The sequence below is a fragment of the Pan paniscus genome, chromosome 1 (genome assembly GCF_029289425.2).
Source record: "Pan paniscus chromosome 1, NHGRI_mPanPan1-v2.0_pri, whole genome shotgun sequence".
NCBI lineage: Eukaryota > Metazoa > Chordata > Mammalia > Primates > Hominidae > Pan > Pan paniscus.
The window spans coordinates 22,333,680-22,346,053 of record NC_073249.2 but is presented as its reverse complement, the minus strand read 5'-3'; the positions used below and the strand labels follow the sequence as shown (position 1 = coordinate 22,346,053).

Sequence of the window (12,374 nt, the reverse complement as noted above, 5' to 3'; positions counted from 1 at the left end):
TAGAGAAAAGGAGGGAGGGAGAAGAGGTGTAGGAATGGGCAGAGTGTGTGGTGGGGGGTTAAGACAAGGAAGGTAGGAAGTGTATACAAATTGTTGTAACAGAGAAACTAGAGATGTTTAGATGTTTAACCTAAAGAAGACTTCACAAAGCATGATAACTAGAAGAGAAATAAATTATATGTGACTCTAAAAGCAAAACTAGAACCAATGACTAAAATAAAAAGAAATTCAAGGCCGGGCACGGTGGCTCATGCCTGTAATCCCAGCACTTTCAGAGGCTGAGGCGGGAAGATCACCTGAGGTAGGGAGTTCGAGACCAACCCGACCAACATGAAGAAAACCCACCTCTACTAAAAGCACAAAAAATTAGCCAGGCTTCATGGCACATGACTGCAATCCCAGCTATTCAGGAGGCTGAGGCAGAAGAATCGCTTGAACCCAGGAGGCGGAGGTTGCAGTGAGCCAAGATCGCACCACGGCACTCCAGCTTGGGCAACAAGAGCGAAACTCTGTCTCAAAAAAAAAAAAAAAAAAAAAAGAAAAGAGAAGAAATTCAGCTTAATATAAAATAAAATTTTATAATATTAGAGCTGCCCAACAATGGAATAAATACGATTCACTTAAAAGTACCTTGTAAAATTAGATGTACTTAAGCAGAGCTCAAGGTTGAAATGGTTTTCAGTCCACATAACAGTATCTCTAACAAGCCTGGCAGAATGAAAGATACTACAAATACCTCATATTTACTTTCACCAATCTAGGTATATAATTTTCAGAAGCAGTTATTCCTTCTCAAGAATTACATATAAACTGGGTGAAATCTCTCAATTCCACAAGCCTAAGACTCTGTGTTTAGTAACATTCTTCAAATATTCAACGAAATAGTATTTTCTGTAAGTATTTTTAAATGATAGTCCTCAGCTAGGATTTTGGATTACTGTTTAAGCCACAAAATAGCACTTTCGTTTCTCATTCTATAACTGACTCTTGAGACCACAATACCATCTTTAAGGCTGCACTGTGTGGCAAGAAGTGGTAGCTATGCCTGTAATCCCAACACTCTGGGAGGCTGAGGTGGCAGGATCACTTGAGTCCAGGAGTTCAAGACCAGCCTGAGCAACACAGTGAGATCCCCATCTCTACAAAAATTTAAATTAAAAAAAAAAAACTGCATTGTACAATTTTCAAAGCGTTTCCATATCTTTATTTTCAATAAAAACTGTGACAATCAGATACCCACAGAGAAAAGCACACGAATAGGCAAAAGCCAAACAGAGATCTGATAAAATACAAATTGTTTAATTAAAGTAGTCTTCCTTTAATAATGTCTTAGAACTTCAATACTAATTAAATGAAACAGCAATTAAGACACCCACATCTTAAAAAGCAAACAGTGAAACAGAAACATTCTACTCCTTGCCACATTCATGTTCTTCTCAGAGATCACTCTCACCACCCAAAACTTAAAAGAAACAGTCACTGCTGTCTTAGAGCATAGTTCTCAGAGTGTGGTCACTACACCAGCAGCAGCATCACCACCTGGCAACTTGTTAGAGATGGCAATTCCCCAGCCCCACCCAACCCACTGAATCAGCACTTCTGCAGCTGACTCAACAATCTGGGTTTCAACCACCCTTCCTCCATAGGATTCAGATGCATGCCAAAGTTTGAAAATCACTCTTAGAAAATGGTTTAGTTTATTTCTAACTTGGCAGTATCCCTTTACGTACTTCTCCTCAGCATCTTTCTCTTTCTCACATTTTGCACCATCCAAAGATACTCTCATTTGAATGATTAATTCACCAACAACGTTCTGCTGTTTCCTACTTTCCTCTTAAAATGTGAGGGTACCTTTTAAATCATCCAATATATCCTTAATTTATTTCTTATTTTTTGTGTGTCCTTCCAAATTCATGCTGGTATTTTTAAAATTTTTAAAATATAAAGTATTAATAGTTTACAATTACTCCATGAACATCAAAATTATCACTTTCATACAAAAAAAATCTCTTTTGACACATACAGTCCTTGAAAGTATTTTCTTGAGAAACATAAAATATATAATACAGGACTTATTTAGCAAATGAACCTATGACTTATGGTCTAGAATTCCAGCTAATTTAAATATATAAGACTCAACTATAAGGAAACTGACCAATGCATACTCCTTTTGAGATGGAATTCATATGTACATTTAAACAAGAGTGGTTTTTAAAGAAGTGATTTCTAGAAATGCTGACTGGAAGTGAGAACTTCTTTCTTTTTTTTTTGGAGACAGTCTCACTCTGTCACCCAGGCTGGAGTGCAGTGGCGGGATCTCGGCTCACTGCAAGCTCCGTCTCCCGGGTTCACGCCATTCTCCTGCCTCAGCCTCTCCGAGTAGCTGGGACTACAGGTGCCCGCCACCACGCCCAGCTAATTTTTTTTGTATTTTTAGTAGAGGCGGAGTTTCACTGTGGTCTCGATCTCCTGACCTCGTAATCTGCCCGCCTTGACCTCCCAAAGTGCTGGGATTACAAGCGTGAGCAACCGTGACTGGCCGAGAACTTTTTTTTTCATAGATTTAGGGGGTACAAGTGCAGCTTTGTTACATGGACATATTGTGTGGTTGTGAGTTATGCAATATAGTGTACCCATCACTTGAATAGTGTACCCTGTACCCATAGGTAATTTCTCATCCCTCACCTCCTCCCACCTTTCCTAGTCTCCAATGTCTATTATTCTAGGAGTGACAACTTTTAGATACTATACATGTACATGTATGTATAAGCAGGCACATCGGTTCTGTAATGCTGACAAATAATAATAACAACAAAGCAAAACAACCAAAATCATCTCAAAATAAATTTTTTTGGTTGACGATAAATGTATCCAAGACCATAATTAATAAATCTGGCAAGAAATGGGCCTCTGTTGCTAGATATTACATGGTAACTCACAGCCAGGTACAATGAAGGACTGTTTTACCTGTGTACATAATGTAGCTGATGAACTGAGTCAATTGCTATCACCATCTCAGCCAAGTAAAATCTAGCCATATCTTCAGGCAATCTATCTTCAAATTTGCTGAGTAGAGTAAGCAAATCCCCACCAACATAATAATCCATAACCAGGTACTGTGAATGAAAAAAATAAAATGTACTCAGTAAACTAATAAGGGTGAAAAATCAATATACTGTATCCCAAGGTCAACAGGACTGGGTCAAATATTTATGCAGTTAATTACATATGCTGCTAATTAACAAGAAACTGTGTAAGATGATGATCAGCAGTCATTAACAAAACTTCTAAATTTCATACAGCAGTAAAACAAAATTTTTAAAGACTGGGGCAGAGAACAACACAGGGTTACCATTGTTGTATTTTGCAAAGAGCTAATATCATCATTATTATCATCTTCACCTACAACAATGGAACACAGCTTTCCAAGATTTTAGAAGAATGAACATTTGAATCCACCGCCCCCCCAAAAAAACAATGAAAGAAAAAACTTGGAATACAGGATAGTCCCTACATTGAAAGAAATTCATATTATCATTATGTTTTCCTTATTTCACCTTGGATCAGTAAGAACTTTATTAGAACCAGCATCAGCCTATAGATCAGCATTTAGAAACCACTACTACGTAGAATATAGTAATTATCACCATATGTGTCTCTTCCCATTTCTAATACTGTAAAAATATCAGAATGGGCTTTTCTCAGGTGTATATAATAAACAGAAGCCAGCTAATTTTAGATATGGATCCTTATGGGTATGTATGTGGTGTGCCAAAAAAGAAACGATGAGAAGAGTACATCAAACTGTTCACTGAGATTCTGTAGGTTGTTAGATTACAGCTGATGTTATAACTTTATGTTCTACATTGCTTTATAAGCATGTATTACATATACATGTGTATTTGTGTGTATATTATATATTATTTTTAAGTGAGGGAGAAAACTAGACATAGTGGAAAAATGGGTTTTGTAGTCAGAGAAACCTGTATTCAAATACTGACTCCATGTTGTAAGTGGACGTTGAAAAATTAATCTCTGTGACATTTCATTTTCTCATCTACCTAACTACAATAATGATAATGTAGCATTTAGCATGAAGGCTAGTGAGTACAAGACACATGAATGCCTTGAAATTAAGGTTTTATTACAGAATGAAGATATTGTTTCAGGGATATTACTGAGTTGACATTAAGATTTAAAGAGTCTTGAAAAAATTCAAATTCCTTTTATTACTATATGTTAAAATTACAAACATAGGAAATGTGTGTTAAACCAAAGAAACTAATTTCGCATATTTAAAGCCTTGAAAATTAGGGAAGCAGAATATATTTAAAATCCTGTGTCTTTGGCCTCCTTGCTGTATTTACTAGGCCCAACGTTTTTGTTTGTTTGTTTGTTTGTTTTGAGACAGTCTTGCTCTGTCACCAGGCTGGAGTGCAGTGGCGCAATCTTGGTTCACTGCAACCCCTGCCTCCCGGGTTCAAGTGATTCTCATGCCTCAGCCTCCCAAGTAGCTAGGATTACAGGCACGCACCACCACACCCAGCTAATTTTTGTATTTTTAGTAGAGACGGGGTTTCACCACGTTGCCCAGGATGGTCTTGATCTCCTGACCTGGGCGTCCCAAAGTGCTGGGATTACAGGTGTGAGCCACCACGTCGGGCTACCCTAACGTTGAACTGACCCTATCCTGACAATTTACTTTTGATTAAAGTGTGAAGACTATTTTCTTATAGACAGAGTCTATAAGACTAAAAGTCTAAAGTAACAGTTAAATAATCCATTCTTTCTCCTCAATTCAAATGAAATGTCCCTTCGTCATATTTTAAGATCCCAAATATACTCATATCTGTTCCTAATCTATTCTGCTATGGTTACCTATTCCTATATTATTATAATATCATATTGTTCTGATTGGTTAATTTTATAGTAAAATTGAATATTTGGTACTCCTAATCACAAACTACTTTTAAAATATTACCCAATGTAGCTAAGGTATATTTATACAAGTTTTTAAAAAACATAGACTGAGAGGTAAAATTCATAATAGGTCAAGGATATAATCCTAAAATAAAGAGCCCCTTCCAATTGTTAAGAGAGGGACAAACAATCCAACAAAACTAGGCTAAGAATATTAACAGATAATTCACATAAGAGGGAACACAATCAGCCAATTAATACATGCTGAACCTCAATAGTCACTAGGGAAATGAAAGCCAAAGCAACAATCATTGATTTGAGGAATCACTGGTTAAATTACTAAAAAGACCATGGCAGCTTTGGGGATTTTTTTTTTTTAAAGAGCTCCAGTCCAAGGAAACAATGCTAAAACATCTGAAAACATGCAATAAATGAGTTATGTGTCCCAAAATGAGCATTTCAAGGAACAGATATAATTCTAGAAGTCTTCGTAGGAATATCAGGAAACTCTTTTAATTCTCATGCTGCCATAACAAAGAGATTAACAGTCAATCTTTAGAGCCTCACCTTATAGTTAATCCTCCTTGCTTTCTTTTTGTTTACTATTAAACAATATATATATATTTTTTTTTCTTGAGACAGAGTCTCCCTCTGTTGCCCAGGCTGGAGTGCAGTGGCGTGACCTCAGCTCACTGCAAGCTCCGCCTCCAGGGTTCAGGCCATCCTCCTGCCTCAGCCTCCCCAGTACCTGGGACTACAGGCGCCCACCACCACGCCCGGCTAATTTTTTTGTATTTTTAGTAGAGACCGGGTTTCACCGTGTTAGCCAGGATGGTCTCGATCTCCTGACCTCATGATCCACCCGCCTTGGCCTCCCAAAGTGCTGGGGTTATAGGCATGAGCCACCGTGCCCGGCCCTAAACAATACTTTTCTTAAAAAAATTACTTTTCTAATAATTTCTGTCTTCACAAATTGGATTCCTATAAAGAATTTAGAGTTCATATGAGTTACTAAAATTAATTTAAAATTCAAGTATCTTTCACCTTTTAAACAAGTTACATATGTCAATGCAAGATATTTTCCTTTTTTTCCTCAACCATAAAGTAACTAATCAGGAAACAATTAATAAGAAAGTACAGAACGAACAAATTTCACTGGTTCATTATATTCTAGTGTTATGTAAGTGATAAAAATTTTATGTGTCAATGTTGATATAACTAAGCAGCTTTGTATTTAATGAGCTTTTCTTAAAGAAAAAAAGATCTAATCACATAATAATATCTACCATTCATTAAATTATGTGCCTTTTTCTGAAACACACAAAAAGTCTACTTGCTATAATTGCAAATTTTTTCATAAACTATTGTAGTAAGTAGGTTAGAAATGAAAGTTATTTGCCACAGCTTTCTAGAACCGTATAGCATTATAAATTATGTTCTTTACTTGGCAATTTGAAAGCTATCAGGGTTAAAAGTTACTTTGAAAAACAATTATATATAATAAAATTTCCTTTTTTGGTATCTAAAATTAGCTTTGTCGACATTTTTTAATGATTTTTTCTAATATTGTATAAATGTTCAAAAGGCAACCTTTGATGATAACCAAGACCTCTGACTCTTGAGATGAATGAATATATGATGAAGGCTCCCCTAAAGAAACACTGGCAAGTTACAGGAGATTTGACTACTAGAGTGTTTCATTCCTCCTCCAGTTATATCTTTAATTCTATTTTAGTAATTATTGAGGGGTATATACAGACTATTTTTCCCTGAAAAATGTCTTTGAAAAAGAAATGTTAATCCTAATGTCAAATACAAAGAATGCAAATAAAACTAAACAAGAGGAGAGAGATAAATCACAGTTCAGGCTTTTTTTGCTATATAAAATTTGGTATTTGGGTACTTTATTTCTATTAATATACCTACAAAATTATATAATTATTTCTATATTTATACCAAAATGTAGATTTTAAAGCAATGCACAAATCTGCAGTGTTAAATTTATCTATTACAGAATACACCGTCATAGTGGATTCTATTCATTATTTGAAAACATTTTGAAAATTATCATGATACATTGCTATAATTTTTCTAGGCAAAGATGTGGGATGTGTTTTAATTTGCTCTTACAAATGTTGTTAACAAACCCATGCAGATTATCTTTGCATGATACATTCATCCCTAAAATTTTGTATATTAAGTATAATAAATCCAGTTAAAACATCATTCTATTCAATTTAACAACTATGCATCTAGCATATACAAAAAACTCTATGCTATGGTTTTTACACAATTCTCACTATAACCCACAATAATATATATGGCTTACATGATAATTCAGTATATTATAAAAGAAATGTGTCATGAGACCATATTCACTCTTACTACTTACTTGTCATGAACTCTGTCATTTTCTATTCTATTTAATCTTTAAAAATGTTGCTTATGGCTGGGCATGGTGGCTCATGCCTGTAATCCACACACCTTAGGAGGTCAAGCTGAGAGGATCACTTGAAGCCAAGAGTTCAAGACGAGCCTGAGCAACAAACTGAGACCCCATCTTAACAACAACAACAAAAAAATTAAGTTAGTGGGGCACAGTGGCACACACCTGTAGTCCCAGTTACTCAAGAGGCTGAGGTGGGACGGCTGCTTGAGCCCAGGAATCAGATACAGCAGTTAGCTCTAATTGGGCAACAGAGCAAGATCCAGCAAATAAAAAAAAAAAAAAGAAAAGAAAGAAAGAGAGAAAAAAAATGTTGCTTGTAACTAACTTAATTGATTTTATTACCCACTAATGGGTCACAATCTGTAGTTTAAAAAAACATTATTATACTCTATAAGCATGTAAGGGATATAAAAGACTAGTAATGACATTGTTTGAACACCTAGATCTGGCCTGAAATCAGATAAACCCCATGAGCATTATAGAGTGGCATAAACCTTTATTTTTTTTCCTTGTTTCCAGTGGGGTTGGAAAAACCTTTAATTTTATTTTAGCTAAAGATGGTACAGTCCATGTAACATATTTAAATGTGTTTTTTTTTTTGAGACTGAGTCTCGCTCTGTCACCCAGGCTGGAGTGCAGTGGCATTATCTCGGCTCACTGCAAGCTCTGCCTCCCAGGTTCAGGCCATTCTCCTACCTCAGCCTCCCGAGTAGCTGGGACTACAGGTGCCCACTACCACGCCCGGCTAATTTTTTTGTATTTTTAGTAGAGACGGGGTTTCACCGTGTTAGCTAGGATGGTCTCAATCTCCTAACCTCATGATCCTCCCGCCTTGGCCTCCCAAAGTGCTGGGATTACAGGCGTGAGCCACCGCATCCGGCCTATTTAAATGTTTCTTAAAGTTGTATAAAAAAAAATCAGAGATACATGTGTTAGTTATGTAATAAAAATAATTTAAAAATGTAAAGTTAGAATGAGATGAGAAAGATTAATTTCAGTGGAAAATTCTGGAAATGATTATTTTAAGATGAATTTGAGCACAATTTTAAAGTACTAGCTGGACTTCAACAGGAACAAGGGAAGAGGAATGGTACTGGTATTAAAGGTATCATGAAAAACTCCTGAAGACCGTCTATAGAACTTAATCAATGGAAATTAAATGTTTGGATTTAGTTTTGACTTGCTTATTAAAAAGCATAAAGAATTCCAATGAAAAGGTATCAAATTTCCAGGGAGAAAAAAAAACACCACATATCAAGTGAACAACTTACCCTGTGTGAAATGCACTTAATTTTCTATATGAAACCTACATTTAAACAATGTTTAAATAAAAATAATGCTAATTCTTCCAACAAAAAAACAGTATATAGAAATACAAAAATGATTCTTACTAAGTTATTGTCATCCTGGAAAGCATAGTGCAAGGTTGTAATCCATTTATTGTCTCCATTCACTAATACATCCCTTTCTTCACGAAAACATGCTGTCTGAAATGCAAAAAGAAAATTTTTAGAGCATACTTTATGTAAAACTAGGAAATATACAAAGAATTACTATGTTTATTATATTATTTCTGTTCTGGAAAAGGAATACACCTGATATTATATGACATTTCAACAACACAAGTTTCAAACCACCCTCAGAAACTGGGCTACTGGAATAGTACCTTTTAAAAATATATTTTATATTAAATAATACTTTTATAGTTCAAAACAATGAGAAAAATGCACAGAATAATTTAAGAACCATGGACCAACCCACCATCCAGATAATATAAATGTCTACATTTTGCCATATTTACTTCTGATCTTTTTAAAGAAATAAGATGTAAATTGTATCCTTCCTACGCCAAACTGTGAACCCATTCTCTTCCCTTTCTCCCCTGCTGTAATAATCTGAAGTCAGTGGATAGTCCAATTATATGACTTGATCACACATGTATATGTCTACAAACAACAGATTTGTTTTGTGTTTTGAAAATTTTCATGGGCCGGGCGCAGTGGCTCACACCTATAATCCCAGTACTCTGTGATGCCGAGGTGGGCAGATTGCTTGAGCACAGGAGTTCAAGACCAGCCTGGGCAACATGGTAAAACCCTGTCTCTAACAAAAATACAAAAATTAGCAGGGTGTGGTGGCATACACCTGTAATCCCAGCCACTCAGGAGGCTAAGACGGGAGAATTGCTTGAACCCAGGAGGCACAGGTTGCAGTGGGCCAAGATTGCACCACTGCACTCCAACCTGGGTGACAGAGTGAGAACTTGCCTAAAAAAAAAAAAAAAAACAAAGGAAAGAAAGAAAACAAAAACAAAAAAAATCTATGTGAATGGTATAATTTTATCCTTTTGCAATTTGATTTTTTTTTTTCTCAAGAATGACTGTTCTTCTTTTAACTGCTATGGCATACCATTGTTTGAATGCACTATAATTTATTTACGCAACCCCCAACCATGGAAACACAGGTTATTTCCAGTTTTGTATTATTATACAATGTTGGAATAAACATATTTGTACAAATGTGCAAGAGTTTCTCCACTGTATACACTTAGAAGTAGAAATGCTAAATGCAAATTTCAACTCCACCATTTAGCCAATTGTCTTTCCTGAGTGCTATACCAATTACTATCTCCACCCAGAATATGAAAGCTCTGCTTTTCCCCACATCCTCAACTATATGTGACATTATTAGACTTTTAAGTGGTTGCCAACATGATGGGTGTGAAATAATATCATTATTCCTTTAATTAACATATTCCTAATTACAGGTGCAGATAAATAGCTTTATATACACTTACTGGACACCTGAACTTTGTCTTTTAATTGTTCACTTCCCTTGTCCATTTTCTCTAATGGATTGTTTTTTCAAATTGATTTTTTAAAGTTGTAGTTTATTCTGAGAATACACTTCCACTACTATAAAAGTATATCCCGAAGAACCTTAGAAATATATGAACAAAAATAAAAAATAATTTTTTAACTTTTTTTTTTGAGACAGGATCTCACTCTATTGCCCAAGCTGGAGTACAGTGGTACAATCACAGCTCACTGCAGCCCAGGCTCCTGGGCTCAAGTGATCCTCCCACCTTAGCCTCTCGAGTAGCTGGGACTACAGGTGCACACCACTATGCCCAGCTAATTTTTTTTATTTCTTTCTAGAGACGAGGTCTCACTATCTTGCTCAGGTTGGTCTCATACTACTGGGCTCAAGCAATCTTCCAGCCCCATCAAAGTGCTAGGACTACAGGCATGAGCTACCACACCCAGCCTAAAAATCAATTTTATGTATCATAATTTTGTAATACATTAACTAAAAAGAAACAAAAATAACACTATGACAGAAACTTCAAAGATAACTCTAAGAAAGTAAAAGTCTCCCTGAGTCATGTTCCCATAGTTTCATTGCCCAATTGTTGTGTGCAGAGGTTACCATTATTAACTCTTTGGTCAAAATCCTCTCAGAAAATCTGTGTCTATATAAGCATGCATGTGCACGTGCACACACACACACACACGCACACACAGATTATATATTCACATGGTATCCCACCTCCCCTATATTTTTTGGTCTTTATACAAATGAGATTATAGTGCTCTGTAAGTTTTTTTTTTTTTCAAGTAACAATGAATTTGAACATCCTTCTGTATCAGTACACAGAAATCTACCTAATTTTTTCTTAATGGCTACACCATATTCCAGATACACTAAAAACATTATCACACAGTATGCTATATATAATAAGTGATTATTATTTCCCACAAGGAAAATTCAACAGCCATGATCCACAAAACAATTAAATTACTAAAATCTATACAACACTATGCTTTGGTTCTTTTTTCTCGCTCTGTCGCCCAGGCTGGAGTGCAGTGGCGTGATCTCAGCTCACTGCAACCTCTGCCTCCGGGTGTGAGCAATTCTCCTGCCTTAGCCTCCTGAGTAGCTGGGACTACAGGTGAGTGCCACCAGGCCCAGCTAATTTTTTGTATTTTTAGTAGAGATGGGGTTTCACTGCATTAGCCAGGATGGTCTCGATCTCCTGACCCCGTGATCCGCCCACCTTGGCCTCCCAAAGAGCTAGGATTACAGGCGTGAGCCACCACACCTGGCCGCTCTGGTTCTTTTTAAGGGGAAAACAGAAAGCACTTTACATACTTACTACCAAGTCCTGTTTTATGATTTAACCAACCTGAGGTTATGGTTTACTGCTAACATTTTAGAGAGTTTGTAAAGACTGTCAGAGCCTAGAAGACTACTTTCTCCTGGCTTTATCTCACTATAATAGCAATCCGAAATTTTATAAACATTCTAGCTAGAATTTAATAAACATTCGTTATTTAATTTGACTAATAAAACTAAAAAAAGCTCCAAAGACTTTAGTCAACAGAACATATTAAACTTTGAGTTCTAATCTATGCTAAACTGTTTAACTAAAAAAATTATTTTTTAAAAATAAAAATAATAGGCCAGGAGTAGTGGCTCATATCTGCAGTCCCATGCTTTGGGAAGTGAGGTGGGAGGATCGCTTGAGGCCTGAAGTTTGAAACCAGCCTGCCTGACATAGCAAGACCCTGTCTCTACAGGCAAAAAAAAAAAAAAAAAATCAGCCAGGCTGGTGGCATGCACCTCTGTAGTCCTAGCTACTTGGAAGGCTGAGGCAGAAAGATCACATGAGCCTAGGAGTTTGAGGCTGAAGTGAGCTATGATCACACTATCGCACTCTAGCCTGGGCCACAGAGCAAGACTGTCTCTTCAAAAACATTAATTAAAATAAGAAAATAAACAATATAAACTCTTTATGATACAAAATTTCAAACGTATGCAAGGGTAGAGAAACTAGTATAAAAACCCCCTCCTACTAATGAACTCAACTTCAACAATTATTTTCTTGGTCAATCTTATTTCATTTAGACCCTCACTTACTTACTACCATCCCCTAGCACCACACACACAGGGAGCATGTACATATTTTTAAGCAAACCCCAGACATCATATGATTTTATCCATA

The 12,374-nt window shown here is 36.1% G+C and overlaps 1 protein-coding gene across 22 annotated transcripts in view; it reads right to left on the bottom strand.

Annotated features, from left to right (window-relative positions):
* The window catches only part of CDC42BPA (CDC42 binding protein kinase alpha), a 331,921-nt gene that overhangs the window by 204,168 nt on the left and 115,379 nt on the right, over positions 1-12,374 (bottom strand). For all 22 annotated transcript variants that reach the window (XM_034947986.3, XM_034948052.3, XM_034948013.3 and 19 more), the window contains exons 4-5: positions 8,761-8,856; positions 2,968-3,116 (exon numbers count right to left, since the gene is read on the bottom strand). In XM_034947986.3, coding sequence (XP_034803877.2) covers positions 2,968-3,116; positions 8,761-8,856 — 245 coding nt within the window. The remainder of the gene's footprint in view (positions 1-2,967; positions 3,117-8,760; positions 8,857-12,374) is intronic.